This window comes from Lichenostomus cassidix, chromosome 1 (assembly GCF_008360975.1).
Source record: "Lichenostomus cassidix isolate B80296 chromosome 1, HeHo_3.0, whole genome shotgun sequence".
Classification (NCBI taxonomy): Eukaryota; Metazoa; Chordata; class Aves; order Passeriformes; family Meliphagidae; genus Lichenostomus; species Lichenostomus cassidix.
Window position 1 is genome coordinate 19,322,370 of NC_139479.1, and position 19,194 is coordinate 19,341,563.

The window sequence follows — 19,194 nt, forward strand, 5'->3', positions numbered from 1 at the left end:
CTAGCATTAGCTCAGTTTTCTGAGATTCTTGAAGAGTCTATCTTCTCAAAAAAAAGATTTCCTCTTCTGTAGGGACACTGTGGAGACATCCAATCTGACAACTATTCAGCAGTGAAAGAAGATTATAACAGAGGAAAAACGGGATAATAAAGCCAATAATGAGATATTTCTAACTAAATGTGAAGGAACTAAATTACCATACCAACGAACTACAAACAAGTTGTCTTCTTGCTTTGGTGTCAGTCATCCACAGAGGCATATGTTTTATTACTGATTAACAACTGGGTTGCTGTAGTACTAGTGCAAGTCGAATTTTTACTATTTGGAGTACACAATTTCATTCAGATAGAACCATTTCCAAGGAATGCCAGTATGTAATATTTAAAGGCATATTTGAGCACAAAGGTATAACAGATTATATTGGAAGTTTTGTTGATTAAGAAAAATACTTTCCTTGTCTTAGACAGACAAAAGGAGCAGAGATCTACTATACATCTTCAATGTCAATGAACAATTATTAAAAGCATGATAAAAACAAGATTTAAAAAATAAAATTTAAAAATACACATCTGTCCCTACTACCACAATGCTAACATCTCATGCAAAATCATGTCTCCATTGCAACTTCAAGCTGGCTAAAGAATCTTTTTCCTTTCTGCCTCATTACAAGTATCAGTAAGTCAGAGCTGGGAATATGAAGAGGTTCATGGACACCTAAGCTAAAACTCTAAGATGAACCTGCCGTCACCAAAGTGGTAATGCAAGCAGTGCTCTGCTGGGCTGGCTGAGTCCAGGAGCTGATTTCACCTGTCACTGCCCCACCAGCATGCCCCTGCATCCCTCTGCCATGCTCAAGCAGCAGAACCACTGAGCCCACAGCTCACATGCCTTGGAAACAACAAGCAAATGCAACTCCCTCCCCACCAGTACGGCTTTGGATTTTTCCTTCTGCTCCATTCAACACCTCTGTATTGCTGGAGCTCAAAAGCAGTTAATTTTGTACAGAAAATGTTTCACATAGAAACACTCACATACCTCCCCAGTGATGTCAGTCTGAGAACAAGCATCGCAGTGTTGTTGAGGTAAACAGGAGTCACTGAGTGAACTAGAATTGTGCTGGAGATCCTGCAGAGAATCTGTAATACAACAGCTATTCCTGAATCCATCTGTTAACTTGGCCAGGCTCTAAAGGAGAAGAGATTTTTTAAAAAATTAGAAAAATCTGTTCTTACAATACCTTCTAATAACAGAAAACAAATTTAAGAAGTGTATTTAAGGAATATGCCTGATAGCTTGCCTGCACAGAGCTATTTACTGAAAGTAAAAGTCATTGTAGTATTACTAGCATGCACAAGCTTTGCTTTGGAACAAACCTCTCCTTTTAAAAGATGCACACAACAGTAAGCAGACTTTATATTACTTGTTTTAGATCTATGAATGTTTTATCTTCTGCATGGCTTGCAGCTCTTTAAATCTAGCAGCTGTCAACTTCACATTGATAGGGAAGACAAATGTGATTCACCTGCCCTTTTGCCATCTTCTGCACAGGTTACATTCCTTAGCCACCTCTGTTATCTCATCCAACTTGATGAATACCTTGTATTGATTGCACTTATATAACAGCTGATATCACCCTTGTACTCTCTTACCCAGGGTTCACATAGTTAAGAGATATTTTACACTTTGGGTTAAACAAGGGGCATGGCTGAAATGTCTAGACAATGACATAAACTGTCAGAATGAAGCAGAAACATCAACAGCCTTTGAGGGGAAAGGGGAATAAGACAGAATCACACAAAATAATAAAAATAACTTTTTTTCACAATATAAGCTTAGTTGGCAGGCTCTTAAAATACCTTTAAAAGAACAAAATTATTAATATCATTTATTTTCCCATTGTGCATTCTTTTTCAAAAATTACAGATAATGTAGTATTAGTAACAAAATAACTGTGCAGGCTGTCGTTTATGACAGAGACCATAAGCATTATATATCAAACAAACATTTTTTAAAAATTCTGTCCTCTCACCAGAGGATAAATGACAATCTAAAAATGTGGAAAAAAATTATCAGAAATTTGAAGAGCTGTAGTAATTTATAAATCATAATGTAATTAAACAGTTTGGTTCTAAAATTGTAAAACTGCTTGCTCTAGTGTCTGAACTACAGAACCAGGGACAACCCTGAAGCACTGCATTGGGAAAAGGCTGGTTCTCAGGCATTTTAGTGGCTCTGACCACTGGTGATTTGCAACAAGCCAAGGTTACTGTCCACATCCAATTGTCAGAAAATTTCTCAGTCTTCAAAGTGTAGTTTAAAAAGGATAACACAGCAATGCTGCTTTTCCTTATACCAAATTCAATTAGTAGAGTCCAGAAATGAACCTGTGTAACGCTGTTTGCTACAATAGGAAGAGGGAGGCCACCCTGAAGATGAAGGCATCTGGTTTGAGAGCCTAGGAATGATTATGGAACTGCAATTATTATGGATCATGGAACTGTAGCAGGCCTGAAACTAGCTAGAAAAAGCAGATTTTCTGATGGACTCCATCCATTTCCACCCTACATGGTCCATCCCTTTGCTCTCATATACCCACTCCTCCCTCAGGCCAGCCTCCCCCAGAGTTGAGAAAGAGGGAAAACACCCAGCATGGTACAGGATGAGTGAAAAAATGGGCTCCCTAGCCACAAGAGTGGCACCTGTGCTCCTCCCTGACAACCCCTCAAACCACACACTCTGTTTCCTTAGGGAATGGCAAGAAGAGACACATGTGCTGCTCCCTCTTCAGTCTCTGCCTGCTCTCTACAGGTCTGAGTGGGGCTGGGATTTCATAGGCAGCACTGGCAGGGACAGACAGTGCAGAGCAATGCCAGACATGCTGACAGTAGGACAAGGCTACCACCACCTGCCTGTAGAAGCTTAACTTGTCTTGGGTCCTCCAAAAAAGCCAATTCTTCCACCTCTCAATTGAACTGAGCCATCTTAGTACGAAGGACCAACAACATATTTTCTTCTCAGTCCTGAAACAGCAAATTCAATTACAAGTTACATTGCCAAGAAGGGCCTAGCTAGTGTCCCTTTATCCTCCAATAATTGCTGATAAAGGAACTGCTCCACAACATGGAGAAATAAACAACAACCTTTATTGTAAGAAAACTGCAGACTCCTGTCTAAAACTCTTCTTCCAACCTCACTGGAAATCATCCAGCCCTGTCAAGACTCCTGCTGCATGGAGGATCTAGAAGTATCCCTAATGCATTTGTAACATGGAAATAATAACTTCAGATCATGGCCCCTTTCCAGTGAAGCACAGCCAGTCGCATGAAAAAAACCTCAGGATTCAGAAAGTCTGAGGTTTCTTCTTATGAGTTATGTTCCATCTGCCTTCTTTGGCTAACACATACTATGTTACAGGTATGTGCAATACCACAGATGCTGATGCCAGAACTTCATTCTAAACTTCTGCCTGTCTTTCAGCTACTTTATGAACTCCTGGTATGCTCCTGATGCCCTCTAGCATTCTCCCCAGCAGGTAATGAAGGGCTACTTGGCTGCTGGCCAAGCTTCCTATCCAGGCACAGTTGCTGAGTCCTGGTCACTACTGAAAAATGAGAAAGCATTTGACAAGTGGCAATCACCAAGCAGCATCACCTTAACTCACATCTATAAGCACAGGTGACTGTGCCCTAGGGCACTCATGAATGCATTGAGTCTTTTGAGGCAGATGAGTGAAAGCACAGGCACCAGCAATCATAACATGGAAAATTACAACCCAAGTTAACATACTTTTAGATAGAAACAATTTACATAAACTGCTAGGAGTAATTTCCTCCCCAGCTACATGGAGGAATCCATCTTTCATCTGGAGTTTAAAGATTGTTTATGGCAATCCCACAGAAACTGCCAAAGCAGCCTACTGTTAATGTGAAGTTCTAGGCACACCAGCCCAGACTTACCCAAAAAGAGAGAAATGAGCACTGCCATTTCACCACTATCTGTTGCCATCTCATTTGGGAGCTCTCTGCGCAATTTCAGTGCACTTCCTATCTAACCTATTTAGCCAATTTAACTGGTAACAAAGAGAAAAGAAAAAAAAAAAAGAAATAAAACCCCACAAAAACCAAACTCCAGTGCTCTCCAAGGATGACAACCTTTTAAAAGTATATGCACACTGGAACAGAAACAAAATTATGAAAGATGGGGGAGGAACACAGCTTTCAGGAACCTAATCACACACCTTTATTATTCAACCTTATATAAGAAGTCTGCCCACTTTTTTGGAGCAGTGGCACTGCATATTTTGCTTTATTTGTAATCACAGCATCCAACTTAAATCTGATCACCCTCTCCCACACAACTTAACCAATTATCATACTTCTACGACAGCTACAGTTTTCCAAGCACCTATACAAGACTGAGTCACTTCTACTACGTTTAGTTCTGTTGCTTACACTGGCCAGATTTAAATTAAAAAGTAGTAAGAAACTGTTATTTCCTTTCTCTGAAATAAAACCCCCTATTTTTTACACTATACTTCTAACTCTTCTATTAACAAATTTCAAAATAAAAAAGATTTAATAAGAAAGTTTATTGTAACAGCAATAGCTTTAAAATCTATGGTTTTCAAGGACCAAAACCATTCCATTATTAATAGAAAAATAAAAATCAAATTCTGAACTCATTAGGAAGATATTTAAAATAGACTTGCACTTATTTGACAAAGCTAACTAAATCCAAGACATTAATCTTCACATAGTTATAAAAAGGCATAGCACAGATTACTTTGGTGACAACAAAAGTAATTTTTTTTTGGTCAGAATTTTAAAAGAGAGCTGGACAAGTTGGCAAAAATACATAATTTTTACAACTGTAGACCTTGTAAACAACAGCATTTAATCCTGTATAGCCATTGGAACAAAACATGCAGAACTGTTTTGCATGCTACACCTGTGTGGAAGAGCTGCTTTCTAGATTCTCCCAGACTACATGTAGTAGTCTAATGAACTGTTACTGGATTCTATCTCAACAGATTGCCTTCAATTAAAAAAAACTACACTTCCCAGTCTCATATTTTCTGTATATCACACAGACCCATGAAGAAGGATGAAACACTTTTTGTTTCTGTCTTGTGCAACCTCTACATTCTGGTCCTGCCAGCATTGCCCAGTCCTTGATCCTAGAGTTCTAACTCCTGCAACACTGTATTTAAAGAAACTGCAAACACATTTAAAGTTGGTTTACCAAGTATGATTTTCAAAGCATCTCCATGTTTACAGGTGGATTTACAGCCACTGAGGACTGAAAATTTAAGGAAAAGAGGTAAAAAAAATCTACTGGGGAAGTAAAAACAAGGCCAGTAGTTAAACTGCTCCAAGATCTCACACATCAGTCTTTATATTACTGGTTAGTTTCCCAAAATGTGTGTTATTGCATCCATGAAGAACTGCCTTTCTAATAATTTCCTGCTAGCCAGGCATGTGGAAGACTGAGAATCACTTCAAAACTTGGCCAGCCCAAAATAACAAATATGTTAAAAGTTGCCAAGGCAGAAACTTTTCATAGTGACTTAAGTGTTCTGTCTACTTGAAAAAGGATTTGCAGTCCATCAGATGGTCTTTGTGTAATGCATTGGAGACTTAATAATTGCACAACTATAGAAATTCATTATATGTAGATTATAAGCTTCCCTTGTCATTTAACAACGAAAAAGAAAAAGAAAACAAAACCTAAAAAACACTACTGCAGAGAAAATGGAAAGAAAATGTTTGCAAGGCAATGTTAATTTAGGATGGTTCTACAACTTTAGATAACAAAGTTTAAAGATGTTTGAAGACTGAGTGAAGAGAATCGTCCTTATTACCTCTCTGTATAGGCAGCATATTTTAGCAAGTCTATAGTGAAGTCCCTGTGGTGGCAGAAGCTCATTGATCTTTGATCAAGCTCCTATCACACTAATAAACACAGACATGCCACTGAGAGCTCGAGGCAGAATACAGAACCCACTCAAAAGTTAGACCACTACTCAGGTATGTATCTTCCCTCAATCCTCATGCTCTTCTTCATCAATAATTTCAACCTTGCATGTACATTGTATTTAATCATACTCTTGGAGGGTTTTGTGAGAACATTTGAAACTAACATGAGCCTTGATATGGGTACTTGACAGTCTGGGGCAAAAAGTGACGTAGTGACAGAGATCCAGTTTGGTAAAGTACATATAAAGGGAAAAACATGGTTGACACAACTGTAAATATTTTAGTACATGAAGACATTGATCTAAACAAAACTTAGGTAACTATATTACTGAAGACAAAAAAAAAGAAATGCATATGAAGTCTTGCATGCACAGTTTAGGCCATCCTACGTCCTTATTCAAACTTGGCAAACCCAACACAATCCCAAGCAAGAAAATAGAGGTAGGTTACTACTATTTAGCAGCTCAGTAGCATATTTTTTACCTGCATAAGGTCCTGCCTTTCTTTTTCACCTGTGCATATAGCTTTCTTTATGGTTCGAAGTTCACTCATTATAGCTTGTGCTTCATCCAGTCTGTAATTTGTATGAGCATTTGACATCTTACGATCAATCCTGTTGAAAATATTAAAACAAATTCAGGAATTTTCACATAATTAGAAAGCACACAGACTTTTTAAGACCTCTTGTTTATTCATGTACCACTTCATTTCCAGGAATAAAATTATACTCCACTTGGAATTAACACAGCACTCAGTGCAAAGTCCACTCTAAAGACAAAGCAAAGCAATTATATGGCCAGGTTCTGCAGAACCAACACATTTCCTGCGTTTAATGTCCAAATACAGAGCTTACTTACGGGTAATGTCTGCAGGCAATTTCATGCACCAAAAGTAAAATCAACCTAAAACTAACCTAGATGGTTATAACACAAAAGATAACTATGAGCAGTCGAGCTGTCATATTTTTCATGCAGCATCACACATTGCAGTATCTCTTCCAGGGCTTCTATCTGATCCTGCTTTAGAAGTTTCTAACAAAGGCATTTCATTTTCTCTGGAAGAAATTTTTAATGACTAAAATTTTATTGCAAATGCTTTCCTGCCATTATAGGGTTCTTTGAATACCTCTCCTATAAGATACCTATAAGATGTTATTATTCTTCACTGAAAAACATGATATGGGAACATCAAAGAAGATTTTAAATCTTTAAGCAAGAAGCAAGAGCACAAGTCATGACGTAAGACTGAAGTAATACTAATGTTTCCATCTTGACATATTAAAATCTCTCAAGTGGAACATCCACTGGCTGACTTTTCAACCTTTCTTCCAACAATTCACAATAGTAAAGGAAAACATATGAGGATGCAGAAGACTAGTCCAGGGTATCACCTTGATAATTTGCTTTGATTTACAGATAAAGAACAAGAGACTACAGTGAACTTACCAGAAGAACTATTTGGTCTTGGATTTACAACAAATGGCTATGGGGTTTTAACAGGTTATTTACAGCAATTACAGAATATCATGTAAAGTTCCTGTTAAAATATGGAAAACTCAATTTTCCTGTTAATCTAGCATAGAAAGTGTGTATATAGAGAAAAGGTGCTAAGTGTAATGATCATTAAGCCAATGCTAAGAACAAATACCTTAAGGAAAAGGTGTATCTGGTTAACAGAATTAAATATAAAAACACATATTGCTCATCCCAAAGTACATCAATCTAGAAAAAGATGTAGTAGGAGAAGATATGCTATACATATAGGAGAAGAACTCTATTTAAAATATTGAGACTAACTAACAGGTTTCAAGATAGATATATAAGCTAAGAATGTCAACAACAGTCACTCAGCATGTTCTGCCAGTTAAATTGGTGAAATTCCATTTACATCTGACTAATTGCTTTAAAATTGCAACATTAAAATGAAAAATCAAAAAGGGACAATGAAACTCCTGTGGTTTTATTGTGTAGCTCACAAAATTTAGGGGAAAAAAAGATTGGGTTTTCACAGTTTTGATTTGTTTGGGTTTTTTCTGATAGCTCCTGATTTTGGAGACAAGTCTGAATCTCGAGATTTTTACTTAAACACAAATTTCCCCATATTAAGTAAGAAAACATATAATCTTTTATGAATATTGGTTCAAGAACAAGAAAGTACTTAAATGTCATGTGTATTAAAGATGGGGTTTTATTTGTTTTGGTTTTCAAGATTTTTACTCGAGTCTTCACAAACTTTTAGTTAAAACCCCAAGCAGATAAAAACCATGGTAAAACAACTAATCCAATTCACTAAAAGTCATGTTAAAAAGAGAACACATTTTTATCTGAAGGTAACTGTAATGTTAAGAACTATGTTCAAATATTAGACACGAAAATGCCTTCTACACAACTGCTCATTATACTGTTTGCCAGGACTAAGGTGGCATTTCAGGAAAAGGAAATTATTTAATTTCAACCAGATTTCTGTCCAGTTATACACATATTCATGTTCCTGGACGCCACTTTGGATCCCTGCTTATGAACTGATTTTTGTTTAAGGAAAGAATCAGAAAAGTTTCTACTGCCAAAAATATTTAGGCTTAAATCAGTATTGCTGTCAACCCAAACTGACTAAAGTAGCTTACAAAATTACTTGTTATTTATTGTCTGTTAATTATTTTCCTTTTTTTCACAAAGATCTATTTCTGAAAGCCATAGAGTTAACAGGAGTCTTTCATGTTATCAATGAAAACTAGCATGATACAAATCTAGATCAGACCTTTGTATGAATAGCTAGAATATTCAACTAATATGCAACACTGTAAGGATACAAAGATGTTTCTAGGATACATGGACTATTAATATGCTTGTCATAGTTTCAGTCCTACAGGGCAGATTCCGTGTTCCTCTATTTTCCTCCACATGCTCTCACACACACACAAGATTCCCCCATCCTCATCAAAGCACGGGCCTGTACTTGAGCAAAAATCTAATTTTAAAGCTTTTGTCAGGTCTCCTAACATCTAAATTAGTCTTTAGCTACAAATTGTTTAGCCAGTCCTAATTCCCTGACACTCCCAACTTCTCACAGAAGTCACTTTGCTCTCGTCGCCAACTGGCCAAGTTTTCATTTCCTTTGTTCCTAAACGCCTTCTTCCGCCAAAATTCCTGCCGGGGAGCAGCAGGGTCACGGAAAACACAGGGGAGAAAGGAACTGCTCCTCCTTCTCAGTCCCTGCTGTCAGGCCAGAGGAAGGAATTTGTTCCAGAAAAGGCTCATACTTAACCCTGTAAGTCTGGACTGTGACAGGATCAAACACACCTTAGGGCAAAGGTGCTGGCAGAGGCTGAGGTGCACCATTCTGGAGAGTGGGGATCTTTGCAGGCTTTAAACAGTGAGCTCTAAAAGTCTCCACTGGGCAAACACAAACCCATGTCCAAAGGTTTATCACACACAGCATTGCCAAACTTAGATGAAACTGTGGAAAGTACAGTCCTAATAAAAAGCTGCAGCTCTCTAATGATTAAAATTCTTACAGTATTGAAGTTGTAGAGGCATCAAAATCCCCCTCAATTGTGTCTCCACTCATAAAACCCCACTTCTCTAGCCATTTTGTGGTTTTGTTTTCTTTTCATTCTCCTCAAAGATGGTTAAGCCATTTTACTAAAATTAAAAAGAACAGAAAACAAAACACGGTCCAAGGCAGACACCGTACATGGAAAATGTCAATGTAAGAGATTTGCATTAAACAAAGGTATTTGAATCAGAGAGCAACATAAAATTATGGAAATACTGAGCAACCCAATTGCTCTCTCCATAAAAGTTGTCTCTTCTCTGAGAGCTATACCCAGCAAAGGCTGCACAGAGAGTCACCTGGCAGCAAGTTCCAGTATCTGCTCATGATGCCATTCTGGTAAGACTTTCAAAGCAAACATTCAGCCAGATGTAAAGTCTGAAGTTTGATGGCTCCTAATGTTGTTCTTGGCTTACACTTGAAATAAAGTGATGAACATGCCTTTAAAAAACCTGAACAGGATGTATGCCATTTGCAGTTTGGCAGTTTCTTGAAGATTTGACTTAGCACAAGAAGGAAGAAGAATGACGCAGACTAAAAATTTAGAAAACGTAACAGAAGAGGGAAATGTCTGAAATGCAATAAACTTTAAAGGGGGAAGGGGAAGGTGGAGCAAAACCCCAGCACTTTTGTTTTAAGGAAGGAGCAATGAATTTCTTTTTAGACAATATACTTTGAGGATATGGAAAAATTAAACTACTCAAGCCTTGGTACTTGACTTGAGTGAGTGACCCTTCCCTTCTGACAAATACGGAAGGTAGGGGAGAGATTGCACAGGGACAGCCTAGAGCAGTTAGGCTTGTAGGCTAATTTGTCTACTGACTACACAAAGAGATGAGAGAAACTCCTCTATTCAGTTGTTAGTGTAAGTACTCTCCAAATTGGCTCACTTCCTCCTAAAGCAAAATACTCAAAAAATAAAAAGCACATATCTCACCAGAAGGGCAAATAAAAAACTACTTAAAAACACAAAACAAAACCAAAAGCACATCTCTTTCACAAGTGAGGAAATCACTGCAGAGAGCAGAGCTCAGTTCCAGGTAACGCAGAGGAAAAGGCTCTCCCCAGCTCCAGCAAGCAACAAGTGCCACCCAGTGCACCAACGGGACAGAGGGTGACTGTGGCAATAGCTGCGATGAGCAGCACTGAAGCACTGAGTTGTCATGCTTGAACTTTTAAACTACATGATTGGAGTGACAACTGACTAATCAGACATGCTTTAAAATAATTCCTCTCTTGAATGTCTCTCCTACAACCCCATCTTGGAGCATGGGCAACTTGACTTGGGCTATAATCCAAGACTAACATTTGTATTCTTAATCATTCGCAGACTTTACTTTTCAAAAAGTTGCACTAGCTTGCTGGACTATCTTAAATGAATTATACTAATTAAAATAATCTTGAGTTTCAAATGGCCTTCAAATACTTTCATCATCCTAGTCAAGTGATTAGTCCTCTTATAAAATAATTGAACCTGTACCCTAAAAATAACCCAATAACCAGGAGATAAAAAAACAAATAAAGCAGGAAAGGGAAGGCAATTCTTACTCAAAGAAAATATGATTAAGTATTATAAGACAAAACTGCTTTTATACTGTTACTGTTTACATATTTAGGCCACCATACTTTGATGTTGACTATATTTAAAATATTACTTAGTATATTGAAACTGCAAACACTATGAGTGCTTTATTTTACTAATTTTCAGTTAGTATCATACATTACTAATTCCCTGAATTACCTCTAAATGCTTCAATAAAAATACATTTATGCCTGAAATGGTTACATTGTATCTGCCAATGAAGCATTCTAGTATTTTGGTTGAATAAGTTCTTTTTCCATGAAACTTTTAAAATGCACTGTAAAACAAAAGGGCCTTGTTTATTAAAAAAATAAAAAAATTTGTTAATAAAAAAAACCAAACACACCAAAAAATACGAATTCCAAACATACCCAAAAATATGGGTTACTCCTTCTTTTTTAAAAGTTAAGTCTGAGAATCATTCTTTATATTGTTTTGTTATTGTAGCACCAATCAAAATTGGAAAATAAGTACCCTAGCTGCTCCAGGATCCTCGGAGTGAAAGTCCATGCTTTGTAGCACCAATGCAATAAATCCAAAGCTTCAAAATATTTCTGCAGATGCTGTACTTATGTTGCAAAATGCATCAGACATGCAACAGTTCCAACATTTTCAGGAAGCTCCTGCACTAGGCAGTCTGTTCACATGCATGCTGGGAAAAAGGTCAAGGTTTCTAAATGCACAGCCACATGTCCAAGGCAGATCCAAATGCTGTTCAAGCTCCTGGTCCAGCCCCTGGCCTTGCTGATGAAATCTGGAAGCCACAACAACCTGTGTTTACCTGCCATCTTTTTCATGGCCCGGCAAACTCTCTTCCTATCCCACTGGGCATCCTGCATATGAGCTGTGTGTGTAGGTGACTAAGCAGCACACAGATGGAAGTCACAGAGTTCCCAGCAGATGGCCTGCAGGAAGAGTGGCAGGGAGAGGGTCACCGCAACACTTCACAACCTTTGACACAACTGAGCACACAGGAAACAGAGCAGGGCTGCCAAACAGTCCTAGGAGCAGTGGCAAATTGCCCTGAGCTTCCTTTCGTTACTGGGAGGAGACAAGGAGTCACATTTACGCACAATCATTTTGCACACATGAAACAAAATCCAAGGACCACTAGCTTTACAGTACAAGCACAAATCAGCCACACAGTGCAGAATGAGATGGCCTGACCATCAGGTGACAGGGAGAAGCAGTGCTCTAGTGTACAGATTTCCCCCTAAGAAAAGTTCTGTGCCCAGCCAGAAAAGCCTTGGTACTGCTGCAGGGAAAATACTTCTACAGCATGGTGCTTTGGGCTGTGCTCCAGGCAGTAGGTATCTCCAAAAAATATCTGGGAAATATTTTAAAAAATCTAATTCCACTTTGACAATATCTTAAGGAAGAGTTAAAGAACATGGCCTATAAAACTGTTCCTGCATATGAACCTACAAAATCACAACTCCAACAAATTCTGTCCAACCCTTCTTCCATCATTTCACATTGTCGTCACCCCGCCTCACTATCACAGCAGAAAGTCTGAAGCAAAGTACTTAGTGTTTTATTTTTGACAACACTTTTCTATGAAATTTATTCCAAGACAAATAAACTTTAAAAACCCAAATCCCAACAAAAGATCCTCCCACAAACTCTTAACTTACTCTTGCAGAGTTTCCACTCCTTTTTCTTTATATTGCAACTCCTGCTTCATCTGTGCCAATTCTCGTTTCAGCCTAGAAAGCTGAATAATACAAAATAATTAAAAGTAATAATAAGTAACAGTAACTTCCCCAATAAAAATAATTGGTTTTTAAATACAGAATCTTAAGGTACTTTGAAGAACTGGAAATTATAATTGACGTTATAGTATTTTTTTTTTGCTTTAAAATTTTGCATTAAAGTAACAGAAGACTCTCAAATATCATAAGACCCAATCAAACAGCAGTGAAAACACTCAGCTTTCGAAGTATAAATTTCCTCATCTATTCTATCAGGTTTCTTTCTCCAATAGCCTATGCTAATAGCTAGCAAGTTTCAATCCATATAAATTTTCTTCTCCCTTTGTAGCAGAGACATCTCTGAACTGTCTTCAATTCAAAACTTTAAAAAAGACAGAACATTCAATGCTGTTAATTTTTCAATCCAGGAAAACAAAATTACTGGCAGCAGAACTGGTCTCTCGCCCAGAAAGGGCAACCTGGCTTCTTACACTTATTTTCATATTGTCCTATCCTCTCAATCCCCCTGTCAATTACGTTGATCCAACTAGTGAGCATAAATCAAAAGTGACGTAGCAAAGATGTCTCCAAACACCTATTTTTGTGGCTTTAGGGAAATAGTTATCTGAGTAGGTTGTGCAAACCACAGAAGAGCCAAGAATGATCTGCAAAGAAAGAGTTTCTTGCCCTCCAAAGCTGACAGATAACTGAAGGCAACAGGGGGAGGAGAAATGCAAGGGACTGAAGATAAATGGGGGGAATAGGGGTGTTTCAGTATGTGGTAGTGAAGTTAAGACTGAACTGAGTGCCCAAAGAGGGGCAGGGATGGCAGAAAAAAGCTCTCCCTTCTTTAAGCTACCAAACTCACTACATTTTCTAGAATTTACCCAGAGTGCTGTTGATTTTCACATGTACATCAATAAATGATAAAATCATTACAAAACAGATTTTAAAAAAAGAGTGTAAAAAATAATTTTTTTCTTCAGCTCTAATTCCAAGAGCAAGTGGCTTTGCAGCAGTACCAGGATTCAAACAAGGACTGTCGCAGTCCCATGACCCTGTATGGCTCTCTTCCTTTCCTCAACATTCACGGCACCAGCCCCTAAACACCCTATACCCTCACCAGCTCCTTTAACACTCACCAAAAGTAAAATGAAAAAATGCATCACTAATATCATGTACACAAACACTTTACAGTCTCTGTTTCATTCTATTTCCTGAAACAACTCAATGCCTATGCACAGAGTCACTTGAACAAATTATCCTATGCATGTAGTAGGTCATCATGTTTTAAGATGGAGGAACAGAGGAAAATAATCATAAGTGAAAACCTTGTTTATTTTCTTTAAATATTATTTAAATAAATAAGGCTTGTTTTCTTGTTTAGAGTATGCTGACATTTAGAGTATGTAAAACAAGCAACACTAGTCAGCATGTAATAAATATATGCAGATAGAATAAATGCCTTTGAAGGGTGGTGAATGGGATTCATTTTCAGAGGCACTCGTGAAAAGTGGTCACTACAACAAAAATGGAACACTATCCTGCAAGGATAAGTATTTTTTATTTATTTTGTGAGCTGAGTGCCTGGAATGCTAAATCCCATTTCATCCATTGAGAAAATGAAATGTACAGTTTTTAAATTGGCTCTAGAGCGTAATATTATAAACTGCATTTTATAATTGCTTATGATTGCCACACCAATTTGCTCGAAAACAACATGCAGAATTTTTCTCTGTGCTAAAGCATTGTGAGAGAAATTCAAGAAGTCAACTTTTCTTCCTTCAACCAAAATAGTACCAAAACCACGACTCTAGTTTTTTAAAAAATATAAAAGTATGGAACATTTTTGTTACAGAACTGCCTGTCATCAGAATACTTGAACTTCCCTCTCCTCATAAAGGAGCTCTAGCCAATTAGCTGAAAAATTCTGTTTGGCCAATAGGTCCACTGAATTGTGAAGAGATTTCCAAAGAAATGGCTAAATCTAAATCTACAGTTCAATGGGACCTCACTGAAAATGGGTAAATGGTGTGAAGACAGTAGATTTGAACTGAAATAATCTGGCTGCAGAGCATTTACTACTTGTGGCAGTTCGTAGAGAGAAAGCAATTTCTGAAAGCCCAGCTGAGCTTGACTCTGACATCTGTGACAAAAATGTTTGCACTTGTAACATGGAAAAAGCATTACTTCACAAGTCACTGAGATGCTGTTAATATAGAGCCATCTAAATAGAACAGGTTAGGATAAAAAAGCACTTTTTAACACCGTGTTTCTATAACTGCATGCAACATTCAGTGTAAATGCTAAAGTAAAAGAAAAACAGACCTTCCCTCCCTTCCCCATGCTCAATTCATATTTTTACAAAATGAAAAAAGATTACTCACTCTGTCACGACGGCTGGCTATTTCTGCTTTAATCTGATATGGGTCATACTTGGTATTAGCTGAAAATCCAGAGAATGCTAAACAGATGGAAAAGAGTATTTTACTTTTTTCCTCCCTTCTTTAATACAATTTGTTAAGTTGTGGCACTGTTTAACAAACCATTGCATTAATTCTTTTTCTTACAAGTTAATCCTCTGTGCTGAAGTACAACTGAAGATTTTCATTTGGCCCACATGAAACTTTTTTTTTCCCCTGAACAACAACAAAAATTGCATTTGGCAGCACCACGTATTTCTTAAAAGCAACTAGCTTCTATGATAGGATGGTGGCATCTACTGATGCAAGCAATTTGTGTAATATTAACAATTGCTAGTTGCAACCTAGGTACACTGAATTAACAGTATGATAGGGACTAAAGTTAAAAAAAAAATCATTGTCAGAACAAAATTATAACAGCTAGGGAGAGAAGTTGTCTCCTAAAGCAACAGAGTAGGGAACTGACATACAAAGCAACCCTGGCAAGCGAGCTCTTAACACAGGATATCTAGAGTCAGGCAATGATTTCAAGCTGTGGCATTACAGACTAAAGCCTACAAAGATGAAGTAAAGGTCCTAGAGGATAGACTGGGCAAGAGCAACCAGGATTTATGGAGTGAACCACTCAAGGCAGCACTGGCCCACTGAAGAACTGCCTGGTATGTGAATGGATGGGGTTGTGCTGTCAGACCTTCCATCCTTTTGCAGAGCTGAAGGCTGCTGCACTGAAACCCATATCTGTGTCTGGGGCTGCATGGAGCCTTTCAACTCTCAAAAGAAAACTGCAATGCCAAGGTCACATAAAGCATGCAGAAACTTGCCAAAATGAGTAGTCATGCCTGGACTAATTCTCTAAACCCAGGATTTTCTATGGATTTTTTTTTTTAACAGTGCTGATCACAACTGAGTCACAAAACTGCTGCATGGGCACCTCCCTGCCAACCCACGACCGCTGAGCTCACACCACCTCCCACTCATAAGCACACAACACTGAGTCAATGGCAGCATCCACGAGCAAAGTGGAGGAAAACACTCTGTCAGGTTTTAGTTCTTTGAATGCGACAACTTGAAACAAGTGGTGGTGGTGGTGAAGGCGAAGATATTCACAATATAAGCACCCAACTTTGGTCATGTAATTGCACTCGAATTAGAAGCCAAGTATTTCTGTACAATAAAAGGAAAAGCAAGCATCCCACAGTGGAGTGGAGGAGTCAAATTAAGAAAAACAAGTGGGGAAGAAGCTTTTGGGAATCTTGAGCTGACAGCATGATTAATCCCTAAAGGGATATTTTTAAAAAAAAAATCATCTGACTAATCAGCCCATCCCATTTTCTCAAAACAGATGCATATGATCTCAAACCAATATAAATTATATTAACACATCTGTAGAAAGTTTAAATATCTTTCCACGTCAAAACAAGCAAATGGTTTTATTTAATTGCTCTTATGGAGTCTCATTATCAACTCCAGATATAACTACAAAACCCCAAACTATCAGAAGATTGAGATATATTAGGAAATTGACACAGCATTTGCTTTCATTACAGATAACCCCCAATTTTGTCATTTTAAGTCATATTTTGTTGCTATTTCAAACAAATTGTTTTTCTAAGAGCTTCAAATATATTAAAAAGGTTATATTTTTTCTAGTACATTCTCATCTTCAACAGAAGTTTCTTTCTGTATATTCACCTGAAGTAATCCAACAAAATATCCCACAGAAATATTGCAAATTTTAAAAAACCAAAAAGCCCAAGCTCCTAGAAAGGTATTGTAATAAATTGTAAAAATTATTGTAATAAAAAGATTTTACAGTCTCAAAAAATAATGACACTTTTGCCCTATTCCAAGTCTTTAACAGAAGTTAAACACACTTTAAACAACAGCTTGTTTTTAAAGAGTTTTCTTAACAGGAAAGTATCTTGCCACTTCTTAAGAAATTTGAACATAACAGGGGAAAACAAGACTAGTCACAAGTGTTCAGTTATGTCATAAACTGAATCACAGAATACATATATATAAACTAAGCAAAGATATGAGAATCACAGTTCAAGAGTAATAGAGTACTTGGTCCAAACCATCTGGGAAATCTCAGCTCTAGAAACATCTTTTACTCAGGATTTTGGAATATGTATGAATTACCTTGGATTAATAAATACCATTGAATCATTAGCTTAACACTTCTATCCAGACACCTACTCTAAGCCCCCTTCCACAGTCAGGTTTCTTGAACATTTTCAGAAAAGGCTAAAGCAGAGCTTCCCATTCTTATCAAATCCTTGGCATTTAACAGCAAACCTACAGTTAAAACATTGGCTGTACAGCCATTGAAAAGCCACCAGCACATTAACCTTCACTGCATTTCCATGTGGCTGTTGGGTATATCGACTAGATACTAGACCAGTTGACTCTTCGACAAAGACACCTTTTCTTACTGCACCAACCAACAGCCATGACAGTGGTGTAACATCTTCAGAATTCAGAAAAGGGTATAATCTACTCCATGCTACCAGAGGCGTCTGAAGAATGAAAAGGGCAGGAAATCAAAGCTCTACAACCTGCATCACCAACACCACGATCACAGGCTGGCACTCAACAACGAGGTGCACTGAGGAAATTTATTTCCTAGTTCATGGTCAGAAGTACTCCTGAGCACAACAGCTTGTCCCTAATTTTTTATAAATTTGCTAAACAGACTATGGATCCACAGAAGGTTTCCCGTAAGGTGATGGCTCCCTCCCATGACAAGTGGAAAATAATCTATGAGTTTAGGAGTGCAGGTAGGTGGCTGGTCCAGCAACATTCAGCCCTGTCTTTGTTGCCGTGCAGGAAGCATCACTGAAGCTGGCTCCAAGATGGGTAGAAAGGCCAGCTGGGATACATGCCTGTTTAAAGTTACATCCCTTTTTAATGTTTGCATTTATCCCTATTAAATGTTAAATCTCTGTTGTAATGACCTAACACGAAATGGAAGACATTGAATTGCAGAGTCAAAGGATAGCACCTCACTGCTGTAGTAAAGAACTTCCTTCAGAGAAGAATCAGGTGATGGAAATACTTCACACTGTTTCTTACACCACATCTTGTGAGGGCAGGTGGGTAAAATCAAGAAAGATAATGAACTCACAGCTGGCATAGGAACGGCTGTCATCTTCACACATTTTGTGCAATTGTTGATATTCTTCTTGCGCTAGTTCAAAACGCTGCTGCTTTATTTGGTAAATCTCTTTCTTGGCATTGAGTGCCTCCTGGGCAACTATTAAATATTCCTTTAGCATGCGCTCTTGCTCCCTTCTCCATTGTTCCCTTGGGTCCTCAATTTGTGTGAGCTCTAAGAAGAAAAAAGTAAAAGTATTAAGATAAAATATAAGACATTTTGTGCTACCAAGGCCAAATTATTTTTGTTAATGTCTATTCTCAACCAGCACACCTGACACTGCAATGCACAAAATCACTCCAGCCAGGATGAGAAGAAGGAAGGATGCACAGCGAAAGAACAGGAAAAGCCTTTTCAAATATAAAAGGCATTTAAATGTTATTCTTTCCTTTACAAACCAGTGCAAACCCAAAGAAAACAGTGTTTTGGCTCTAACCTTTCCTCATAGCCAACTTGAAAATTCCAAGAACTAACTAAAAACCCAGAACCACAAGGGAAAGTGAAAGGTATCTCAATACTTAACCCATAAGTCTATAAATAGGTGGAACTATCTTAAGATACTACATACAACTCCACAAGTACAACATCTTAAAAGGTCAGAGGCTACCCCTGCATAGTTAAAAAGAATACGGTAATTCAATAGAAAAGCCAGCATCTTAGTCTGGAATCCATAAAGCATTTAAATTGCTTCTCTTTTTTTTTGTCTTAAGAAACAGCAGTCTCATGTTTTCCCTTGCCATAGTTTAGAACAGTTTTTATTCAAACACAAACCAAAACCAAGTTTCCACAAAAAAGAGTCTTCACCTTATCTATT

At 37.7% G+C, this 19,194-nt stretch overlaps 1 protein-coding gene across 4 annotated transcripts in view; it reads right to left on the bottom strand.

Annotated features, from left to right (window-relative positions):
- Positions 1-19,194, bottom strand: part of WWC3 (WWC family member 3) — a 98,498-nt gene that overhangs the window by 39,637 nt on the left and 39,667 nt on the right. For all 4 annotated transcript variants that reach the window (XM_085052346.1, XM_085052367.1, XM_085052339.1 and 1 more), the window contains exons 3-7: positions 18,351-18,554; positions 15,188-15,264; positions 12,744-12,823; positions 6,459-6,588; positions 1,036-1,185 (exon numbers count right to left, since the gene is read on the bottom strand). In XM_085052346.1, the coding sequence (XP_084908472.1) occupies positions 1,036-1,185; positions 6,459-6,588; positions 12,744-12,823; positions 15,188-15,264; positions 18,351-18,554 (641 nt within the window). The remainder of the gene's footprint in view (positions 1-1,035; positions 1,186-6,458; positions 6,589-12,743; positions 12,824-15,187; positions 15,265-18,350; positions 18,555-19,194) is intronic.